This window comes from Oreochromis aureus, linkage group 9, assembly GCF_013358895.1.
Source record: "Oreochromis aureus strain Israel breed Guangdong linkage group 9, ZZ_aureus, whole genome shotgun sequence".
Classification (NCBI taxonomy): Eukaryota; Metazoa; Chordata; class Actinopteri; order Cichliformes; family Cichlidae; genus Oreochromis; species Oreochromis aureus.
The window spans coordinates 21,282,396-21,304,872 of record NC_052950.1 but is presented as its reverse complement, the minus strand read 5'-3'; the positions used below and the strand labels follow the sequence as shown (position 1 = coordinate 21,304,872).

At 41.4% G+C, this 22,477-nt stretch overlaps 1 protein-coding gene across 1 annotated transcript in view; it reads left to right on the top strand.

Annotated features, from left to right (window-relative positions):
- Nucleotides 1-22,411, top strand: part of LOC116329279 (collectin-12) — a 38,689-nt gene extending 16,278 nt beyond the window's left edge. The window contains exons 3-10 of the mRNA XM_031751279.2: nt 13,397-13,519; nt 18,076-18,162; nt 18,269-19,312; nt 19,436-19,933; nt 20,517-20,653; nt 20,739-20,848; nt 21,404-21,549; nt 21,654-22,411. Coding sequence (XP_031607139.2) covers nt 13,397-13,519; nt 18,076-18,162; nt 18,269-19,312; nt 19,436-19,933; nt 20,517-20,653; nt 20,739-20,848; nt 21,404-21,549; nt 21,654-21,673 — 2,165 coding nt within the window. The 3' untranslated portion in view covers nt 21,674-22,411. The remainder of the gene's footprint in view (nt 1-13,396; nt 13,520-18,075; nt 18,163-18,268; nt 19,313-19,435; nt 19,934-20,516; nt 20,654-20,738; nt 20,849-21,403; nt 21,550-21,653) is intronic.
- The last annotated feature ends 66 nt before the right edge of the window (nt 22,412-22,477 follow it).

Below are 22,477 nucleotides of genomic sequence, written 5' to 3'. Positions count from 1 at the left end.
TAAACTAAAAGGTAACATAACCATCAACTACATGACACACTCACTTCTTTTTTGCCTGTTCACAAAATTTGCATGCAAGTCAAACTGTACCATCTGCTTCTGAATTAAAACAATGTAAGTTCCTTTAAGCTCTAACCACCTGACAATACACAGACCACAGATCAACTTATATTTTACAGCCCTCCATGTTCCCTCAAAGCCACTGTTAAATGATAGAGCTTCTAGTTACAGAAAACCCTACAATCACAGACCAGCTTCTTTCACGATGACCATAATGTTATACAGACATTACCCACAAGCAGCACCAGTGGCTGCGAGCAGAAACCATCTGGATAGAAAATCTGAGTCCCACTGTAGAGGAAGCATGACGTGTGTCAATTAAAACCTGTCCTCTGTACGTATGGTGAAGTCAGTGGTGGATGTGGCCAGTGTGGTGATGAGCATGGCTTATGTATGTAATAAAACTGTCCCAGAGAGATTTTCCCTCAAATGCAGTTTCTGTCAAGTGTCCAGAATTTATTCCTTTAAGGTTTGGTCTGTCAGTGCCCCAGCATAAAAGGAAGTGTAGTTCAGTGCGTTTATAGGTGGATGAACATAAAGCACAACATCATGGCGATTATTTTTAGCTGTGTGTTCAGCTGTGTTATGCACTGGTTAATGTTATTGTGCTGCAGTGCATTCGTCTATTACTCTATCACCTATTTTTAATACTGCTGCTTGCACATGCTGCAGTATTGTTCAGCCTGTTTGTGCTGTTGGCCATGAAATGACAAAACAATGCTCGTTTGGTGTTCCAGATGTCCTTCTCCCTTTAAAAACTTTCCAGTTCGTCCTGAGTAATCCAGAAGTGTTTCCTGGCTAGATGAGATATATAATCACTCAAGTGGGTTTTGGATATATAATCTGGGGCCTCCTCCAATGGGCTGGTGGCATCCTAACCAAATGCCACCTCAACAGGCTCCTGTCAACATGCAGGAATAGTGGGTTTACTCAGAGATCCTACCAGATGTTTCACCTCTGCACCATATCTTCTAAGGCTGAGAAACCCTACAGAGGAAACTCATTTTGGCCACTTGTAATCGCAACCTTCTTTCAGTAATTACCCAGACTTGATGATCACAGGTGAGGATTGGGATCATCTGATTAATCGAAAGCTTTGCCTTTTAGCTCAGCTCTCTCTTCATTTTGTTGCCGCAAGTTTGCTAATATAAATTAAATATAACTGTTGCTAAATACAAATGATGCTTTAAAAGGGTGTTAGAGATGGAGAAAAACTAATTATTTTAGCCAGCTGTGTGCGGTTTCTAGGCAACGTGACATCATAATGTCTGATATAAACAACATAGTTGTTTTGGGGGTTTTTTTTTTTTAGTATTTTGTGTGGAGTTTAATTCACTTTCCCGTTGTTGTTATTACCGTTGTCATTAAGATGGGATGAGCAGCCACAGTCGAATGGCACAAATTCTTCTTCTACTTTGAAGAAAAGATTTATCCCAAATATTTTTTGACTCTTCTCTGAAAGAGGGCACCTAGTGCCCATTAGAGGAACCGCATCTTTAAGCCACAGTAAGGCTGTGAAGGTTGCAGCTTAATTTGTTTTAATGCCCTGTGGAGTTTTGTTCTTATGAAATTTTTAGTGTAACTCTCTTTGTGTGCATCCTTTGGGTCTAACTTTGCTTTTTTCCTCATGAAATATTTGCAAAGCTGATTTTTGATGATTTAGGAACCTGCATTGTTTATAATCATATTAAGTTTCATATAAAAATGTATAAAGTTTTGATATCGAGTAAATTTATCATGTCTAAACAACAAAGAGAATACATGGTTAAAAAAGAGAGAGTAGATTTAAATATATAAACGTATTAAAGTAGTAAATGTGCTGTGTAAGATGCTTTTATATCCCGAGCCAAAAAGTCCGTCCACAAAAACCACCAGGGCATGCCACAAATACCATTTCGTGGTTTATTATCCCAGCTGCTCGTGAGAGGAACACCATTGTGTTATTTATTTTATTTCGGTTTTTCTCAGACTCGTGACATTTAGCTGTGTATTTTTCTTTGAAGTACTTGCCAGCGCTCCGTCGGTACTGAGGGTCTTTGTAGTGGGGTTTTGAGCGGCACCTGAAGCAGCCAGCAGGGGACCTCAGCATTGATCGATGAGGATTTTGCAGGCAGAAATTCAGTTTCTGGTCTTTGCAGCTGAGAGCAACTCTGTAAGAAGGATCTTCAAACTTCCATCAAATTGGAAAATGCTGACTGAAAGTGAATAACAGATTCTCAGTTTTTCCTCTATTGCAAAAGGGAATATGATGCAGAATCAAACGCTTCATGGTGATATTAATTGCTTCACTTCTGACAGCTGAATGGCAGCTGACTGAACACAGACAGCCTTTGAATCTTTCGCTGAATAAAGTGATTCCTGTGTTATTCTTGTCCTGCTTTCCTGGATTCATACTTTGAAGTCGCTCCTCTTTTTGCTGATCGTGTCGTATTACTTTCAAAGTTGAGCGTAGGAAGGCTATCAAATTCTGGATGCTAATGTGATGATCATTAGCCAGTGGGCCACACACACAGACACACACTCATAAAACAGAAACACACATTTACTAGTGACTTGCAGTGTTTGGAGTGCTTAAGCTCTGATGTTTTGCTTTGTAACTAGAACCCAAGTCACTCCGTGGGCCCCAAATCCTGGAGCCCAGTAAGTCCATACCCACTCCCCACTCCATTGTTGATGAAATTTCTGGAAAGACAACCTGTTTGTGTAACTGCAGCGAGTGCTGAGTCTCTGCAGAGCTGAGTGGGGCCTCTGGGTTCGTGGGAGGGGGTGAGTAGGAGAGGCCGTGGATGGTGCCGCAGCCTGCGTGCCTGTCTGACCGCAGCTCATCTGAAAACATTTTGGAAGTGTTTATTTCTCTACCTTTACTATCAGTTGGTGAGGCATCATTATCGTAGGATGGGTAAAGACCAGTTTGGCATGCTCATTTTTTAAGCTCTGTTGAGTGAATGAGCTTACTTTTGCACTGAAGTTGCACTAATGAGTATTTTTGGATTATAAATTAGTCTATATGTACTGGCAGAGGAGTCCCTTATAATAATAAACTCAGCTCCAGCAGGGATTTTGATGCCTTTTACCTCTATACGCTTGTAAGACTGGATCTGGTAGGGAAGTCTTAAAACTGCATTCCTTTTAATAGACAGCAGGGGGGACTTCTCTGGGAGTTTGATGGAAAAACACTGCTCACTTCATCTATGACCTGGGGAAACCCTTTCCTGAGGAGTTTATGATCTCAATCTCTGATTTTAAGTCTCACTGAATAGAGCATGATGTTCATTTTGGTAATTATGGCCTCTTTTAGGGTTAAATAAACAACAAAGGAGGGTATAATTTAGGGCAGACCTACGTGGTCATTGGCAAGTTCTACCATATAAGTGTACAGTGGTATTCTGCTTTCTTTAGATCCACCTCTTGCTTGTGACATCAGGTTTTAAAATATCAAGTTCTGTACTAACCAGTGGGTGACATTAATCTTGTATACATAGCCTATGACCTCACTAGACACTCAGACCATCAGAGACACTCATCATCAGGCAGACGGAGGCAGAACAAGCAAACGTTGCCACTCACAAACTCTTGTACAGTTTTTTAATCCAAATGTGGCTCTTGCGCTGTGCAGAACTTGCAATAAAAGAAAAAAAAAGCAGCAATAAAGTTGAGCTGAAATCTGTTTCATAGGGACAGCCTTCCTAAAATATCAGACAAGCATTTAGTGAAATCTCCAATTTGACTATTTAATGTATTCAAATGCCGACTGTGTTAAACAACCATTACAGCAGCACACATGCAAACACGCAAAGCATTACTCCAAATATTGCTGTTATTAAGCTGTATTAAACCCAGCCAACAACCAAAGCAGCAACCACACAAGGTGAGTTTCTATCTAGTGAACACTGATGACCATTTAGCGGCTAATGTTAATGTCACTTAAAAGAAACAGTGGAGACCTTGGCACAACCAAAATTATTGCAAAACTTACTTCTCATTGCCTTTAGAGTGGTTGCTTCAAAAACAGGGACCAGGGCTGCAACCACTCATATTCAGTCACCGTCTTGCATGCGTGAAGATGGCGGTAAAATGGCTAAAAGTCTGCAATCAGTTTGTGATTAAATGGGGTCAAGTTGGAAATTGCATGCAATCTGCTTGTGGTCAATCAGCAAATATCACACAATTGTTGCCATTGATTGTAAATCTGTTGCTGTGTACATACAGCAGTAATTCAGAAATCCCACCACAAATAGTTGCGTACATTTAACTACAAAATGGCACGGACCACTTTGCCTTTACAGGAAAATAACAAAAATGCAACCAGTCTCAAGTCGAGTGCACAACGATACATCACAGACAAGTTGCGTTATTTGTTGCAGACTTAACTATACTTGCAACATGTTGCCCATCTGTTTGTGTGTATAAACTCCAGCCGATTGCTGCAACGACTTGTTTTTGGTTGCCAAAAATCAGAAAAAATTCAATGCAATTACTGAGCAATCATCAATTTTTCATGTCCTTTGAGTGTGACTTTCGGGAGTAGGTAAAGATCAAAGTAGATTGTTGAGCACCGATGCTCTTGGTCCGTGTCCATCGAGTGTGTAAACACTTCTACATAGCAACTTTAAAATTGGATAATTTCAGATTTTATTGTTTTCAGCTGCCACCAAATGGCCAGAAAATCAATCATTTTTGCTGCATGAATTGATTATGCTTTTCATTCTGTCTCGCAGTCCTTTGAGACTCGTTTCTTTCAGAAACATTGAGACATTTTCTGAAACTGAAATGTTTTCTCTCAAAAGCGTGGACTTGATGTTATTGGTATTTTTCTCATATTAAGCCAAAATACAACTAGCTATCAGCAAAATGCATCGTGTCTGTTTCCTTTTAAATACGTTTCTGCATAAGAGCAGGTCTGACAGATGAATTAGATCTTTATGTGGAAAGAAAGAGTTCCCTGTCACACCCCCATGGTGAGGCAGCAGACCGATGGAGCCTCAGAGAGCTGCTGGGTGATGTAATCTTGGTTGCTTCATATTTTGACAGTGTTTTTTTTTAGATGTGAAACAAAGCTCAGTGAGTGATATCCTGCCACAAAGGCACCACTTTTCCCCCTCTCCTCCAGTTTTTACGTGGATGATGTGGCCGGTGTCACGGTCCCTGAGAGGTTCTTGGCTCATGGTGGTTGAATCTAACATGGGTTTATTGGCTTTTAAAGGCCATCCATCACTGCTTTCTATCCACCTCTCAAATCTTTAAATCATCTGCCTCCTCTCTCACTCTCTCTCTTGCTCTTTTTTTCCTCACATTTCACCTTTTCTCCAATTTCAGCCTCTTGTGACGAAGCGTTGGCCTTGTCCTCATTGTCTTTACTCCTCCTTTTGCTGTTCACCCAGTCACTGACAACTGTGAGCGCCTTTCCCGTATGGTTTCCATCACATGTAATAAAAGAGATGGAGCCTAAATCAGGCCACACATGAAGCTGGGATGGTGTTGGTTTCCTGCTGGGCCCCAGAGCCATCCCATGAACTCAGAACCCTCTGGCCCTAATTCTGCACTTCCTCCAATTGCATCATTGGCAGGTAAAGCCTCAAAGTACGCACAGTGGGCATGTTGGAGGACATAAGGTGTTCTCTGTGCCTTTAACAGTGTGGTATTAGGTGTAGAAATAAAAGGAAAAAAAGCTTTTTGTGAATATTCTTTTGTTTGGTAGCTCATCAAACTCCTCCAAAATCTCCAAAGTTGAAGGCAACTGTTTAAAGCTGATTTGTTTATATGCAAGTATGTACATCAAGCAGGGATTCTTCTGCAGATATAAGTACCTGAAAGTCACTGATTTATGGCTACAAAAGCTGAAAGTCATGCACCAGTGCACTTGTTAGCACATGCACACACACAAACACACATTGCACACATGATTCAGTCCAGGCCACCTCACTTTGCCACTGAGAAATCTGAGCAGTGCATGACTCATTCATTGGGCCATCATCTCCCTCCTGACTGTAAAACAACTTGGCTTAGATTACAGTGTATCAGAGAGCTTGTAAAACATCTTATTTCTGTTTGAGTAATGAAGGGCAGATTAGAAGAAACGAAAAAAAAACAGGAAACACACGTTTTGGCATGCAGTGAAAAATATTTTACAGTTTTTGATGGCTCATCAGTAAATTGAATTCATGTGTGTGTGTGTGTGTGTGTGTGTGTGTAAAAGGAGTGAATTATCTTAGTTAGCGGTGTGTTTAAAATATAACGACCATGGAGCTTGAACAAGCATCTGTATATAAAAAGTTGGCAGTGAAAATACTCTTGTGAAGTGACTTTGTCATTTAAGTTTGAATTTATCCTACATCGTCTGATGTACATACAAATTTTTAACTAGCAGAAGCAATATCATACTCATAGATGGGGGCGGTCGTGGCTCAAGAGTTGGCAGTTCATCTTGTAATCGGAAGGTTGCTGGCATGTTTGCCGGCTCCGACAGTCTCGGTCGTTGTGTCCTTGGGCAAGACACTTCACCCGTTGCCTAGTGGTGGTGGTCAGAGGGCCCGGTGGCGCCAGTGTCCGGCAGCCTCACCTCTGTCAGTGCGCCCCAGGGCAGCTGTGGTTACAATGTAGCTTGCCATCACCAGTGTGTGAATGGGTGGATGACTGAATGTTGTGTAAAGCGCTTCGGGGTCCATAAGGACTAAGTAAAGCGCTATACAAATACAGGCCATTTACCATTTTACCATAGATATACATTGGTTAGTGTGTATTTATGTCCTCTAACAAACTGATGCATTGTCCTAAACTTAGAGTTAATCCATTAAATCCATTGTTTTAGAAGTCTTTTGGTGTGTACAGATGCAGCTTTGCAAAACTAACCTGTGATGCCATATTCTCCTGGCACCCCTTCCAAATAAACTGCCCCTGTTTTGTCTTTTTCTAGTTGTATCTTTCTGAACTTTAACATTTAACATGCTAACTGAGGCCTGTAGAATATGAAGCTTCTGCGTAAGCTGCTTTTCTGTTCTTTACACGTCTACTGCTTTCCCATGCTGTCAATCTCAGTACTGACATCATTGCTCTAGTCTAATCATCTTCTCGCCCGCCTTCTTTGAGCCAATCAGCCTCTGCTTTGCATGGTTTAAATCTGTGCTCTCCGTCATTCTCCCTTTCAGACTCTCCTTCGTGCAACCCACCAACTCCCCATTTCCATCTCAGACACCTCAGCCAGAGCTCCATTGGAGGCTCAGTCTTTATCTTCACCACAAACTGCCAAAACTTCTGCTTTTATCGAGGTGGTCACACTTACAGATGATCTGTTAATCAAGTGCATTTGACTGTCCTCTTAATTCCTATGGAAGCAGTAAGGATGCGCTTAGTTTTTCACAGGACTCTATGCAGTCTTATGAAAAACTGTATTTTTTCACAAGACTAGTGAGTATTCCTGTGAAGTCTTTGAAGGCTTCTTCCACTGAAGCTGAAGTTTGTCTTGAACTCCTTTCTTTGTCTTTGGTGCCAGGTATAAATTCACTGATTACCCTTTTGGAGTAGATCTGCACTCTGGTTCCTGGAAAGGGCTTGAGAGCATGTTAAGCAAGGCAGGGATCCAAATCACAGTTTGTGTGACCTCAGCTCACAGCTTTGTGTTCTCAGCCGTTACTATAGCGTCCCTGCTGCTATTTACAGTAAATAAACATGGTGTTTTAATGAACAAGGCACATGTATCAGCTGTGGCCTCCTGGACATTATTTTGTCATTTCAGAGCCCATGTTGAGATGAAAAAGACGATGTTTGTGTAATCCTTTGTTTCAGGAAATGAGGTTGATGAAAGATGCAGGCTTGGATACATTTTTTTATCACCAAGGTGGACACTGTCTGGACATTGTTCCAACTCAGAGGTTTTACAGAAACAATGGATGACTTTGTTGGAAACATACAGGATGACAAAGGGAATCCTTTTCATCGAAAACCCACTAGTGTATTTTTCCTGTTTTGGAAAGGCCCTTTGTGTTTGGAGCATCATTTTTTATATTTGCTATGAGCAGTAAAAGTGTTGGTGTCAGCCTGTGGTCTGAGCATCCTGGCCGATGGTTGTTTTTGTGGTTGTGGTCAGTATGATCCGACTGTGTCTAACTGTGTAGGCGAATGGGAAAGATGACGAACTGGTGTCCGCTTTAATGATGAGGAACCAAACTAAAGGAGTCTCTGATGGTAAACTGTGGTCAAGGAGCCTGACGCTCGTGGTGTTTTTCCACTGTCTCGTGAAAGTTCATCTTCCTCTCATACTGAGAAATTTGTCACTCCAGAAACTTTTCTATTTATCAGGTCTGAGCCGACTACATGCACAGACAGGCTTGTTGGGCTGCAAACCTCTCCATATTTTATTTATTTGTTAGGTTTCGTGCATCTGGGCTGTGTTAGTGTGTCAGACATTTGAGAATGTGTGAAAGCTTGTTTGTAGTGACTGACTGATTTCCCTGTGTCTGCTTGTCACACAAACAGACAGTTGTTATACTTTAGACTTTATTCATTTGGGTAAAGTGTGGATATGACTCTTTGTCTTTAGGAAACCTTTTACGCTAAATTACAAGATCTTTCAATATTGTGGAGCAAAAATCAACAATTTCGGGGTTTTTTTTTTTTTTTATCAGGAATAAGACCCCAAAAGAACCCATGGAGAGTGGCTTTTTGCCTTGATGGTTGGGCTATGTACATACAATATACACAGCTTCTATCGCGCTATATTAGGTCTGTTACCGGCTGTCGCTGTCCCATGGTTAATTAAACACAAAACCATCAAACTGAACTGAATAGACTGGCAATATCTGATCAATAGCTGGATCAGATATCATCACCGATATCAGTCAGAAATATCGATATGTAATCGTTATCTGATCCAGCCTTTAGATCAGTATCAGTATCAGTATCAGTATTAATATCTGATCCAAATATCAGATTGCCACATACTTAGCATACACAGTCCTTTTTGTTTTGTCACTTGTGACCATTGCAAAAATGCCTCCAGGCAGTTATTTGTAGTTTACAAAACAACGCCTTATCTAAATGAAACCAAGTTTTCCTGTCCTTGATTTGACTATTGTAAAAACCCTAACATCTACCTCGATTCGAGGAGCGGTATGCCTCAGAAAACTTCACGAAGAGCTGCTGTGAGGTGAACAGCTGTTTTTTTTTGCCTTGCAACAGTAAGACTATACACGCATTATCTTCAGAGAAAATAAACGGAGCTCTTTAATTAATAAGAAACTTGTCCTTGCATTTATTTGGAATTATCCAATTAAATGCTTCTTCAAATTGTCCTGATCTCATAAAGTGTGTAAAGTGGCCATGACCTCTGAGAACACAGAGCTGGCGTGCAATGTGACAAATTTATGTGCAGGCCCAATGGAAACTGTGACAATAGAAACTAGATATGTTATGGTGGACACACCTTGGTGGTGATGTTGCAGCTGGCTATCAAGGCCAATGTAGTCATAGCCTTTGGAGGGAAAGTGGATACTGATGGTAGGATTTGTGTTTCAAACTAAACATATCCTGTCACAAGTTAAACTTTTAATTTTGTCTTAGTTGCACGTTGGCCATTTGGTTGGGTTAAAGTTAAAAAAAAAACTGTGGTTGTCACATGTGAAATCTCTGAGTTCTTAGGAAAGTGAAAGATTTTACTTCCAGCCCCGAGGGTAATGTAGCTTCTGGTACTGAGTCAACACAAGTCAGTTAGAAGTGTATCTGCTTTAGTTTGTCCTGTGCTGATGATTCACGTTTATGGAATCCAGCTGTAAAAAAAGATGAACAATTGACACACAAATAAAAAGAAAAAGCAAGCAGCATTTGTCCCCGATTATCCAGGAAGTGACCCACTGGGAATAATCGGCAGGCACGCTATGACCTCTGAACTGGACAGCCCACTCATGTGTGGACACTCAGGTTTAAGCTTTTCCATCTGATGCCTTTTCTCTTTGTTCTTGTAAATTAGCTGTGAAACCGAAGTCTCGCCTTTCCTATTGTGATGTTTGCCACGTGTTTTGTGTCACGGCAGCTGTCAGATTCAAAATTCTCCACTTAATCCACGGAGCATCTGAAGCTCATCAATCAGGGGTGCACTGAGATGGAAAAGAGTTTAGCCTGTGCAATAGTTCATACACTTACAAAGTGTTTTGGTATCATTTCAGCGCAGCAGATTTGTAAACACTGTCAGCTTGTTTGGATTGGAACAGCAGCACTTTGATTACTGTGAGCTGATGAACTGATGTGCTCACTTCATTGGGGAAGTTTGCACGAGCTGACACTTCAAACATGCCAGCAGTTATGAATGATTCAGAAAAGGCAATCATTTATCATGGCCATATTCCCAGAGTGCACTTCTCTGCTTACAGTTAAACCAAGCAGAGGAAAGACTTTGGTAACTCCTGATGTGGTAATCACTTTCGCTCCATGCCCTGAACCAGACCTGTGTTTTTGAAAAGATGAACATGTTTCAGGGATGAATACCTGTTAATACACATAAGAAGGCAAACGAGGCTCTTAACCTGCCTGAGTACTGCAGTTTCCACAGTTTTCTCTCATTTCTTTGACTCATGTCACGCTTTCCTAATCTTTCTGTGGCCATAGAATGAAAAGAAGTGAATATTTTGGCAAGAAGAGAGTCACAAGTTACTGATTTTGCTTAAAAACGTCTTGCTTTGAAACACTTTGATAAGATTTATGGGCTTCTGCGTTGTCATCGTTGGAAACAAATGCTCAAGACCAATTTTTTTTTTATAGTACAGTTTTGAGCTGAAAAGTAAATCTTCTCTGTTTAAGTTGACAGAGTAAAGTTTGGATCAGGAACAAAAGCATTTTAAAAACTGCCAAATCTCTGTAGTTTGCTTCATATTTACAGACTCTTCTGTGTTAGCAGTTTACTATGATGCAACTTAGACTAATTGTTCTCACCTGTATCGTTTCCTGCAAAAATAATCCAAAAGCTACCGCATGAAATCAGACAGATGCTTCCTTAGAAGTTGGTGGTGAGCAAAAAATGTTTTTGGGTGTGAAGTTAATTGGAAGAAATTGGAAGAAGTCAATTTACTGCTTCAGGATCCTGCAAATAAATAAATAAATACTCATAAACAGTTCATGAATTGAGTGTTTTTTAATCTCCACATTGAGTAAAGACAAGTGTGATTAAAAAACCTTTTTGTTTAAATTATAATTTCCTCAGAAAGAAGATCACTACAGGTATGGCCATAAACTTTTGGAGGGCAAAATTTGAACACTAATATTTGTGCAACAAAAGAAAAAATCCCAGTGGTAAAATTATATATCCTGAGCAGCTGCATCACTGTCTGATATGGTAAAGGCACCGTATCGGATCGCAATACCCTCTCTTCCCTCCATCACAGACACTTATAGCATCCGTTCCAACATCCTGTTCTGTCTAGTGTTGCACTGTCTTGTCTTGTTTTTTTGCCATTTTTGCACGTTGCACTTTACGTAGTCCTGTGTTGATTGTCTGTTATATGTCATGTGTAACACCATGTTCTCAGGGGAACGCTGTCTCGTTCCACTCTGTACTGTACCACTGTACATGGTTGAAATGACGATAAAAGCCACTTGACTTGACTTGACTTCAGTATAAGTCATACACCAGTCAGCCTCTTACTTTTTATTGTATAAGTCACCTTGTACTGCCTAAACAGCTCTGACTCAGAAATGAGATCTCTGTGGGTGTTCTCTGGTATTAGGTACCAGGATGTTGGCAGTGGATCCTGGTTGCTGTAGGTTGCTACGTGAGGCCTGAATGCTGTGAGGACATTGTGATGTGGGAAATGTGGAGGCTGTATGAATTCTTGGCTTCTTTGATTCGTCCCTCAAACTTTTCCTGAGCAGATTTTGCAGTGGGAAGGGGTCCTGCTAGGGGAGGCCTTGATTAAGGGCCACTGGGGGTGGCAATTTTTTGGTAGGTGGCATGTGTCATTGTATCATCACCATCATCACGAATGCCAGAACATAAGGTTTGTAATGGTTGACAAATTCCAGTCAAGTCCAATTCATGGACCTCCCAATTTGCAACCATCGGGATCCAAAAGATCTACCGCGAACATCCCAACCTCTACAACAGGTTAAAACAGCTTGGCTGATTTGTTAGTTTACCTCGACTGAAGACGTGCTTTTAACAGTGTGGGTGCTGGCCCGATACACTGAGTCCACCTTAAGGCATATGAAGTAAAGTAGGTCTTCTTGCTGGTCAGTGAGGTAATGGTGGTGTCATTTGAGTTTGCACAGAATCAATCACATGGAATGATTACATCTAGAACTCCCTTTTTCAGTTTCATCCATCACTTGTACTCTTTACAGTAAATCTCCTGTTGAGGTTGACCAGGTGTTCCACCTCCTCTCCAACTTGACACCGTCTTTGACTGAGGTCTAACACTCAGTGATCTTAAAAAAAATCCCTTCACACCAATAAGAATAAATGATGTTGTTAACTTTGGCATCGAAACTCCCAGTGGGACACTGAGGATCCAATCGGTGCTGGATTTTTAGTTTATTTAAGAATTACCTCATCATATAAAACACACTCGAGCTCGATGTGTGGTTAAACCTTTGGCACTAAGTGATTCTTGCACTTTACAGGTCCACGTATTATGGGAACTGACTGGCTCCTGTTAATCTGAATATATCTTGTATTCCTTTATAATTTTTTTTATTCCAGGTACATGAAAAGCAAACACCCCCCAAAAACACAAAATTCACACATACTCACACACTACATTCCCAACCTTTACACACACACACACACACACACACACACACACACACACACACACACACACACACACACACACTCCCTGAACTGAAAATGAAATGCAGCTGTGTTCCCGTCAGCACTGTAGAGCTCACCACTCATCTGTCATGAAAAATATCCTTGAAAAGGAATATTCCAAAAGTGTCCCCACACGCTAAGGGCCCCTAATTTCATTCCACAGTCCTGACACTGCATTAAAAAAAAAAATCTACACGCCGTTTGCCTCCGTTTCTCTGGGAAGAAATCTTTTCACACAAGGCAACTGAAAGAGAGGCAGTTTGCTGAGAGAAGACTAAGTTCAGGAAAATAAGCATGTCGCTGAGTCTAAACAAGTCAGTGGGGGGGATTGTTTTTGCGTCCCTTCTCCACCAGGACCCCCGATGGAAGAGCTGGCCTCTTTAATGTAGACTCCAGGGCTGTTTATCCAGATGTGGGTCTCCTGGAGTCCTTAGCGAACACCAAACTCCACCTACACACTTTAGGCATTTCTGATTCAGAAAAATGCTCCATAGGAAGCAAAGTGTATTGACTCATTTGGTATTCTTTCATGTTTTTACGCAGGAATCCAGGAGGGCACCCAGTGCACGAAGTGTAAGAATGAATGGGCACTGAAGACTTCCATAGCTCTGCTCTATGTGCTGTGTACACTCCTCACCATCGCTGTTGCTATACTTGGATATAAAGGTAAAACAAGCTGCCCGCCACACTCCTTTCCACTATCACTGTAATCTAAGAGAATAAATTAGAGGATGGCAAACACTTCTACAATGACGCCCTTTGTTTTCTAAAATGTTGAAATGATTCACTTACATTATGTTGATGGAGTAACCATCCAAACATATCATTAGTTTTCTCTTTGTGCTGCCAAGAGCTTCACTGTTTCATGACCGTATGAGACCTCCTGTGTGTGAGGCAAACAGCTCTCCGTCCCTTGAGTGGACTTCAGCATGCTGAAGTATGACATGAATGTTCTTTTGCAATGCTTCATTGTCATTATTCAATGTTTCAGTAATGGAAAGTATGACAACACTTCTGCCACATCCACGAGGAAAACAGTTTTACCCTCAATTTGCTCTCTCTACATTTCCTGTTACAGATAAACGCCCTGTTAAACCAAATACACCCCCCCCCCAAAAAAAAAAAATTACTCAAGGAGTTTTCGATTTTATGAAAAAATTCTTGTTTACTTTCTTGCAGAATCACATGAGAGATTTCACCTTCATGTGTAAATATGAAGTTACCAAAAACAAACAGTGATTGAACCCAAGAGAAACAGCTAACAAAACAAATATGCCTGGCAGTGCATTTCACATGCGGGGTGACTCCAGATACTCTATATATTGTGAATGGAAACGTGAAATAGCCAGAGAAGATGATACAGTACTGTGAAAGGCTTTAGCCAATCCCCATTCCTTTATATTTTGATAGGAAAATAGGAAATAGGTGCATGTAGAAATCAAAACATATATAAATGTACAAACATATACAGTATATAAAGCAAAAATGAGCTTGAAAGTTAATCAGCTTTCTTGTCATTTCTTTAAGTCGTCTTCAGGAATAGTTCTGCAGACTTCTTGAAGGACATCCAAAGCTCTACTTTCGATGTTTCTGCCTTTTGTATTGTTTGTTGTCAAGACGATCCCACCTGCTTTAATAATGCTGAGATCTAGGTTCTGGGGAGGCTAATCCATGACAGACAGTATATGACTGTAACAGTTACACACTCTCTCCTGATCTCTTCCGTATATACTGATGATTTAAACCAAAAATTTTACATTTGGATTCATCATTCCATAAGACCTGTTGCCACTGATTTTCAATCCAGTTCTTGTGTAATTTGGAAGACCTCAGTCTTTTCTCTCTGTTTCCCTTCCTTACCAGTGGCTTCTTGACAGCCACCCTTCCACTGAGACCATTTCTGATGAGGCTTCAGCAAACCATTGATGGATCAACTGAAGGGCCAGATGCAACTGATGTAACTTTTGCATACTGTTCATCTGCTGTAGATGCTGTAGTTTTTTAGTTTTTTTGTCTTCCAGTAGTCCTAAAATTCCTCTGAAAACTATTGCTCAAGATGCTGTTAAAGAAATATCTAAAGAAATAATGGGTAGCTCAAGACTTTTCCACAGTACTATACTGTACTCATATCCATTGGTTGCTTCAACAAGCAATTTGAAACATTGTCATTGTCGTAATATGTGTTTTTTTTCCAAAATTGGATTTTCTGTCTTTACCTTTCGGCAAACACTGTCTTATGCACACAGGAGGGTATCCCTAAACAGAGCAATGCCACCAAATATAAATGTAATGCTGATGGAAATCACAATCCTCTTTTGTCCATATGAGTTCTGACTGAAATTTAATTTTACTCACCTTTTAGTATAAGCCCCCACATTATCGCCAAAAACTATACAGTATGCATGACTACAAACATCAGTCGTGAGCATGTACAGTATTTTTCTATGTAATTTGGGTGAACATACCCTTTAAATTTCAACTTCATCTGACTGTCTGTCTGCCTTCTCTCTTTTCTCTCTCCACCCCGCAACCTTCTCTCAGTTTATTTTACGAACTCCCCCAAAGCTCACACCTCCGGAGAAGTTCTTCAGGCTTTGTGGAGCTGAACTTCCTGGTTGGCTTTTTTTTCTAATTTTTTCCAGGTCGGGAAGCAGTCCCGCCGTCTTTTGGAGGATTGAACTCTGAATGTTCCTGCTATAATTGTCTTAAACATTCCCATATGTGACTGCTCTATGTCCCTGTCTTATTTTCAATTGGTGAAAATGGCGTGAAGTTAACATGTTCGGGGCTTATCTGTGTGCCTTGAGTACACGAACAATGATGTCCCCTTACGCTGTGAGCTCAGCCGGTCTTTCTTGTTCCTCGCTGCATGTTTTCAGGCAGGCCTAATTGATCCCAGATGAGAAGTGAGTGAACTCAGTGCAACTCCAGCAGAACCCACTGAAACTGGGTTTTTACTGGCACTGAAGCGCTGCTCTGTCAAGGGAACCACAGTTCAGCCTAAACACACTCCCAGCTCCAGATGGTTATGTAGTGAGACCCAGAGTCTTCTACGCAATAAACTTGTGTGTCTCTCTCTGTCCTCCATCACTGACCCACAGAAACGTCCTGCATGTGGCTCTTTTGTTTTGATGCAGTTTAAACTCAGAAGTGTAGTTGGGAGGCAGTGACCCCAGTCTTCTCTCCTGCAGCTTGTTTTCTCAATTGACAGAACCAAAAGCAAAATTAGGTTCTTCTCAGAGCTCATGGGTTCACGTCCCATTAATTTTCCTCAAAGACAACAACAAAAAAAGGACCAGAAGCCTGTGACTCTGAATTCCAAGCATAAAACACCAAAGAGCCAAATACTGACATTTCTTTATAGATTAACTTTAAATGAAAAAATAGCGCATTATTCCGTCTTTCGGTTCATGAGCAAAGAACATTTCATTGATCAGTTCAGCACTTCTGCTGCAGACAGAATCCCTATGTAAACGTGTTTTTTGTTTCCTGTTCTACCCGCTTTAGCGAAATTTACTGCAATGGACAGCTAATGCTAAAGTGTCGCCATCATGTCAGCTAATGTTGTGCTAGCCTTCTTAGATTCAGCTCAATCTTGGAGTTTGAAGTTCACTCACTTCATTAAAAAGTTGCATAAGAGAGTTTGACTTTACAAGCCAGCCCGGACAGAGCCGACACACAGTTTCAGAACCTGCCCACACAAAATCTTGGAAAGACTTCAAACTGAGTACAAAACAGCTCATTTCTACAACATTTGGGTCTATGAGGCAAAATAATGCTTTCCTCTGCAACCCTGTTGTAATTTCAGCTTTTTGCATGTGTGTTTTATGGTTAATTTTACCACTGTGTGATGCAATGATCCTCTCCTGAGGCCAGCCCATGAACAGAACATGTGGAAAAGTTCCAGAAGCTTCTGCTCATGTTTAGTTTTAGTTTCCAGGTTAGTGTGTGTGTGTGTGTGTGTCTGTGTGTTTGCTAATGAAACAATGTGCCATAGGTGTAGATTACGATAGGTCTGCAGAGCTTAAAGTTTATATGCTTTTTTAAGCTTCATTGTACATCTGGTTACTGGAAATGCGTTACATTTAATTTTCTGTGTGTACAGTATTTCCTATCCAACTGACCTTTTAGATTCATAACTAAAAAATAATGTGGTACAGTTGCATCGCAAGACAGTTTTACTGGTTTGCTTATTCCCAGAAACAAGTTTAGGTGGGTTTTGGAGAGGGTTAAAAAGCCAAAGACGGGAAACATTTTCAGAATTAAATTTCCAGACGTTTTTGTTTAGCATACAATCTGACAACAGATGAAAACAGCTATTGTAACTCAGTTCAAACCACAAAATCAGCCTACCACGATTTCTAGAACTCACCAATTAAAAAGTTGTATGTCCTAGTTTAGTCTGTACATTTTTTAAAAAAAGATTTAAAACTAAACAGAGACACACTTCATGCTAACATTAATCTAAAGCATTTTGATGCTTGCTCCCATTCAGAGGAATAGATATATTTAGTTTCTGGTCAATAATTAAAGCCCATGGATTCAGCCGTTATCCTTATTCCTGAAGTAAACAGTTCAGATGCAGCTTCACAGCAGAGGAGCCAGTGCTGTTCCCACTTACAGGATGTGTCCCCCTGGTGAGACTGGAGGTAGAAGCGGGATGCATCCCTGGAATCCCAGACACATTCCAGAGGAAATGAATGCCTGTGTCGCCTGTGGGGGCGTGAAGAGCCTCCCTGCCACAGAGTCTGTCTCCACTGGTCATCTTTGATCCGCTTGTTTACTGAAGACCCCCCCTCAGGTCACTTCCTGTCCCCTAAGGCCCTCTGCAATGTCCTCCTATGCACCTACCATCTAAGCATTGGTCACTGACCACCCACACCATCATTGGTGAATCAGTGTGTCTTCCTCCCCCTCTCTCTCTCTTTCTTAATGCCTTTTTCCTTTTCAATGCACAGCAACTCCATATCGCTTTATGTCTGAATCTGGTGTAACCCAAGGGATTACATTACTCAGGGTTTGTCATTATTACATGCCTCCAAGAGATGTGGACACATCTCCCCTATAGTGTATGTCAGAGACTTTAATTGGTTTCCTCTCTGATCCCATTTATATACGGTGTCTGTGGTTGCAGGCAGTTCTGTCATACCTATTTTGTTTGTTAATGAAAGACAGACCCTGTGTAGCTAACCTTTGTCTTGCCTGCCCTGTTTTCTTTACAGTGGTGCAAAGAGTTGACAGTGTGTCTGAAGGTATTGCAAACTATGGAGGAAAGATCATTGCTGTTGAGACTGATTTGAAAAAGCTAGGTATGTATCTAGGCTCACACTTTGAAATCAAAAGCTGTAACTAAAAGCTACAGTGAATCATCGACGTATTTTTATTATAATTTACTGTACAAATCTGCATCTTCAGATGATCAGACCGGGGAGAAGTCGGAGAATACCACCACAGAGATCCAGGCTTTTAAGAACAACATCTGGACTCTCCAGAGGCAGCTGTCTGCGGTGGAAGAGCGCATCCGCAATGATCAAGTTAAGCTGAATCAGCTGCAGAACATTGGCTCAGACATCCAGAGCAGCCAGGGCTCCATTCAAGGACTGCTGAACATTAACACAGCCACCTTGCGCTCTGTAAATGGCAGTCTGCAGTCGTACGGCAACATCATTGAGGGTCTTCAGGAAGACACAGTTAGGTTGCAAAGAGAACTCCAGCAGCAGGTAAAACTCCAAAATCAGGCGCTGCTAAGTATCAGCAGTCTCAACCTCACTCAGGCCCAGCAGAGAGGCCTCATTGCTGCTCTGCAACGCTCAGTCGATGACACCAGCCAGGCTATTCATAAGATGCGCAATGACTTTCAGAGCCTTGAACAGAACAACCGACAGACCCGCTCTGATACAGAGTGGCTTCGTAGCAAAGTGGAAAACCTGCAAATCTTGGCCAGTAATACCTCAGCTCTAGCTAAGTCCAACAATGACAGCCTGGAGGATGTGGGGACACAGCTCACATTTATTGCTAACCAGCTCCAGAACACCAGCAGCCTGGCAGAGGCTCATGACCAGACTCTAAGGGAGATCATGGATCAGCAGAGGGACTTCGGCAACCTCACATCTACAAAGTTTGACCGCCTAGAGGTGCGACTGGATGAGTCGGAGCAGAGTATTGATCGTGTGACCGGCAACATCAGCTTCACCACACAGCTTCTTGGTGCAATCAATCTAAACCTGAATGATTTACGCACTTGTTCAGAGACAGTCGGCCGTCATTCAGACTTCCTGCTAAACCTCAACAACAGCATGGCTGACGTGAGGACAGACGCAACGAGTCTGAGGTCACAGCAGGAAGAGCTGGCAGCGCGTTTGGACAAGGAGGTCACAAGCCTCTCTATTGTCATGGAGGAGATGAAGCTGGTGGACACCAAGCATTCACAACTAATAACCAACTTTACTATTTTAAAGGGTAAGAGAAGTGTGCCTGCAAAATTTATTACATGAATCAATGTCTGTTTTAAATTTTAAATATTATTTTAACTTTCTTGCTAAGATTAAATTGAGAAAGTTAGAGAATGTTCTTTTGTTTCAGGTCCCCCTGGTCCCAGAGGGCCAAGAGGGGACAAAGGACCTCAGGGACTACCTGGTCAGTCAGGCCAGAAGGGAGAGAAAGGAGACAAGGGAGCTCCTGGGATCCGAGGACCTAGAGGAGAGCAGGGTAGTCCAGGACCACCGGGCCTTCCAGGGTTAAAGGGTCTCCCAGGCATACCTGGCAGCCCCGGGTCAAAGGGCCCTAGAGGGTCAGGAGGCAGAGCTGGACCACCTGGTACTAAAGGAGAACCAGGTAGTGCTGGTTTGCCTGGAAGAGATGGACAACCTGGTCCTCAGGGTGTACAGGGCCCACCAGGTATCCGTGGCCCAATTGGACCACCTGGAGAGCAAGGACCAAGGGGACTGCCAGGACCAGTAGGGCCCTCAGGGCCAGTAGGACCACCCGGGCAACCAGGACTACCAATCCGGGTCCCTGCAGTTCCTTTTGGACCTGTGTCTCTGCAGGATGAGGCAGTGGGTCCTACCGTATGGGCTCCAGGTATGACTTCATAATCAGTATCAGAATGATTATGTTGACTTAGTCAGATAGCATATATCTAGTGTTGAACTCCAGGCCTCGAGGGCCGGTGTCCTGCAGGTTTTAGATGTCACCCTGTTTCAACACATCTGAATCAAATGATTAGTTCATTACCAGACTTCTGGAGAAATTCAAGACATGTTGAAGAGGTAATTTAGCCATTTAAATCAGCTGCGTTGGATCAAGGACACATCTAAAACCTGCAGGACACCGGCCCTCGAGGCCTGGAGTTCGACACCTGTGGTCCAAAGGCTAAAAAAGCACCAACTAGCCAATTTAGTCACGCGAGACCTGTTACATTCCTTTACAGCTCTGTATTTTCATTCTGGGACTCAGCTAGTGTGGCCTAGTTTGCTGTCTCTTCATGCTTTTTCTTGATAGATATAGATATATAACTATGTGGTTAAAACTAAATGTTTTACAGGAATGCTAGGCAGAGCCAGGTTTGCGGTACTTTCTGCTAAACTGAGCTTTTTTTTTCTTCATCTCACATCACTTTAGAAGAAAACAAATTGTACTTGTATGCTTTTTCAATGTCTTGCAGGATGCCCTGCTGAATGGCTAAACTACAGAGACAAGTGCTATTTTTTCTCCAAAGACCTGTACAGCTTTGATCATGCAAAGGCAACCTGTGAATCAATGTCTGGTTCATTATTAATCATCAGCGACATGGAGGAACAGGTGAGTCGCACATCTTGTAATTGCATTGCTCTCTAGTATTTGTGAGTTTTGACTGAGTTTTCTTTCTGTCCTCATGTGACCTCAGAAATGGCTGAAGAGGCAGATCTTTGGCAAAGGTTACTTCTGGATGGGTCTGACCGACAGGGAAGAGGAGCGCACGTGGCGCTGGCTGGATGGGACTGAACCTACTTTCACGTCAGTATTACAGTAAATTAGGGAATGCTCAGGAGGGATATTTGTTTCAGAAAAGAACTTCTTTCTAATAAAAATGCCAACAATAATAACAACTGTAGGTTTTCAGTTACATGAAACATTACAAAATAAACATTGAAAAATCCTGTGAAAATCTTATGAAAAGTTTGTGATTGCACGGTATTGAATGTAGACCTCCAGTGCTCAAGTCTTGTTGCTGCCTATTTAAACAAAAGAAACACATTCAAATTCATTCTAACATTGTTTATAGAGGCACGTCCAGTGAAAGCATTTCACTGCTTTTTGGGAACAGTGAGATAAACACTAAAGTGTACAAAACTGCAAACAGAACAATGAGTTGAACAGCGAAAAAGTTTAATGCAGCATTACTGAGAAAAGTTAACCACAGGGATCTGCCATCAGATCTAACCACCGAAAATAAAGGCACATTCAGTGGAAAATTGTCGGATGCTATTTATTTTATTCGCTTTTCTCCTAGGTTCTTAGATCAAACACAGTAAATCTAACATGTGATCGCCCTCTGTTGTTCGCCTGCAGGAAATGGAAGCCAGGTCAGCCTGACAACTGGGGCCACGGCCACGAAGAAGGAGAAGACTGCGCGGGTCTCATCCACGAAGCATTATGGAACGATTTCTCCTGTGAAGATCTCATAAGCTACATCTGCGAGAAGGACATGGAGACCTGTGCGTCAACATCTGTCTTGCCTGTTTTCACTCTACAGTAATTGTAATCATATTTTGCTCACTACCTTAATGCTGATCTCTTTTCTTTCCTTTCTTTTCCTCAGCAAGATCGCCTGAATCATAGTGACGTGTTCAGTCTGAGTGCACAGTAAGCAGCTAGACTGCACCCGTGTGGCACTGGTCCAACTGACGCAGCACATGGGACAGTCCGTATGGAGAGAGCAAAGGGACAATTTTGAAATGAGCCCAGAGCTGCAACAGTAAACATCTCTCCAGTGCTGATGAGATGCCTTTCTCCTCCAAAGTGAAGCCAGTCCAACATTACCAGGAGTGCAATACAGCAGGGTGACCAAGATAGGAAGAGAATCTTTTTTTTATAACCAAATCAACTGATTTTTATATATATATATATATATATAAATATTTTTATATTTTTTTGAAACACGTTTGATAAAACAGTACTCAATGTACAACCGAATATCTGAATGTATATTTCATTATGCAATTTTTGTAGGAAAATATGAAATCTATGAAGCCAAATGGACTTCGGTAATGCTTCTCTTTATATAATTCCAAAGAAAAAAAAAAAAAAAGGAATAAGGTGTGCAAAATGATGCGCAAAAAACATAATGTCGCTGATATGCTATCTTGAAACTGTTATCTAACCTCATGACCATCTATATTACACGAGTAGGAAATAAAAAATATAGTACTCACGCATAAACTTAGAAAAATGCAACAATCAGCTTGAGTTTTAGTAAACGAATTTACAGAGTAATACTTTATGTATGATTTACTTTCTGCTATTACATACATAAATATGTTCATGAATAAAAAACTGTGGATCCTTCATACAAAAATAGAAAATGTGCCGTTTTCTGCACTCGGGTATTTTCCTGCAAAACAAAGAACTATGAAAGAAATTAAG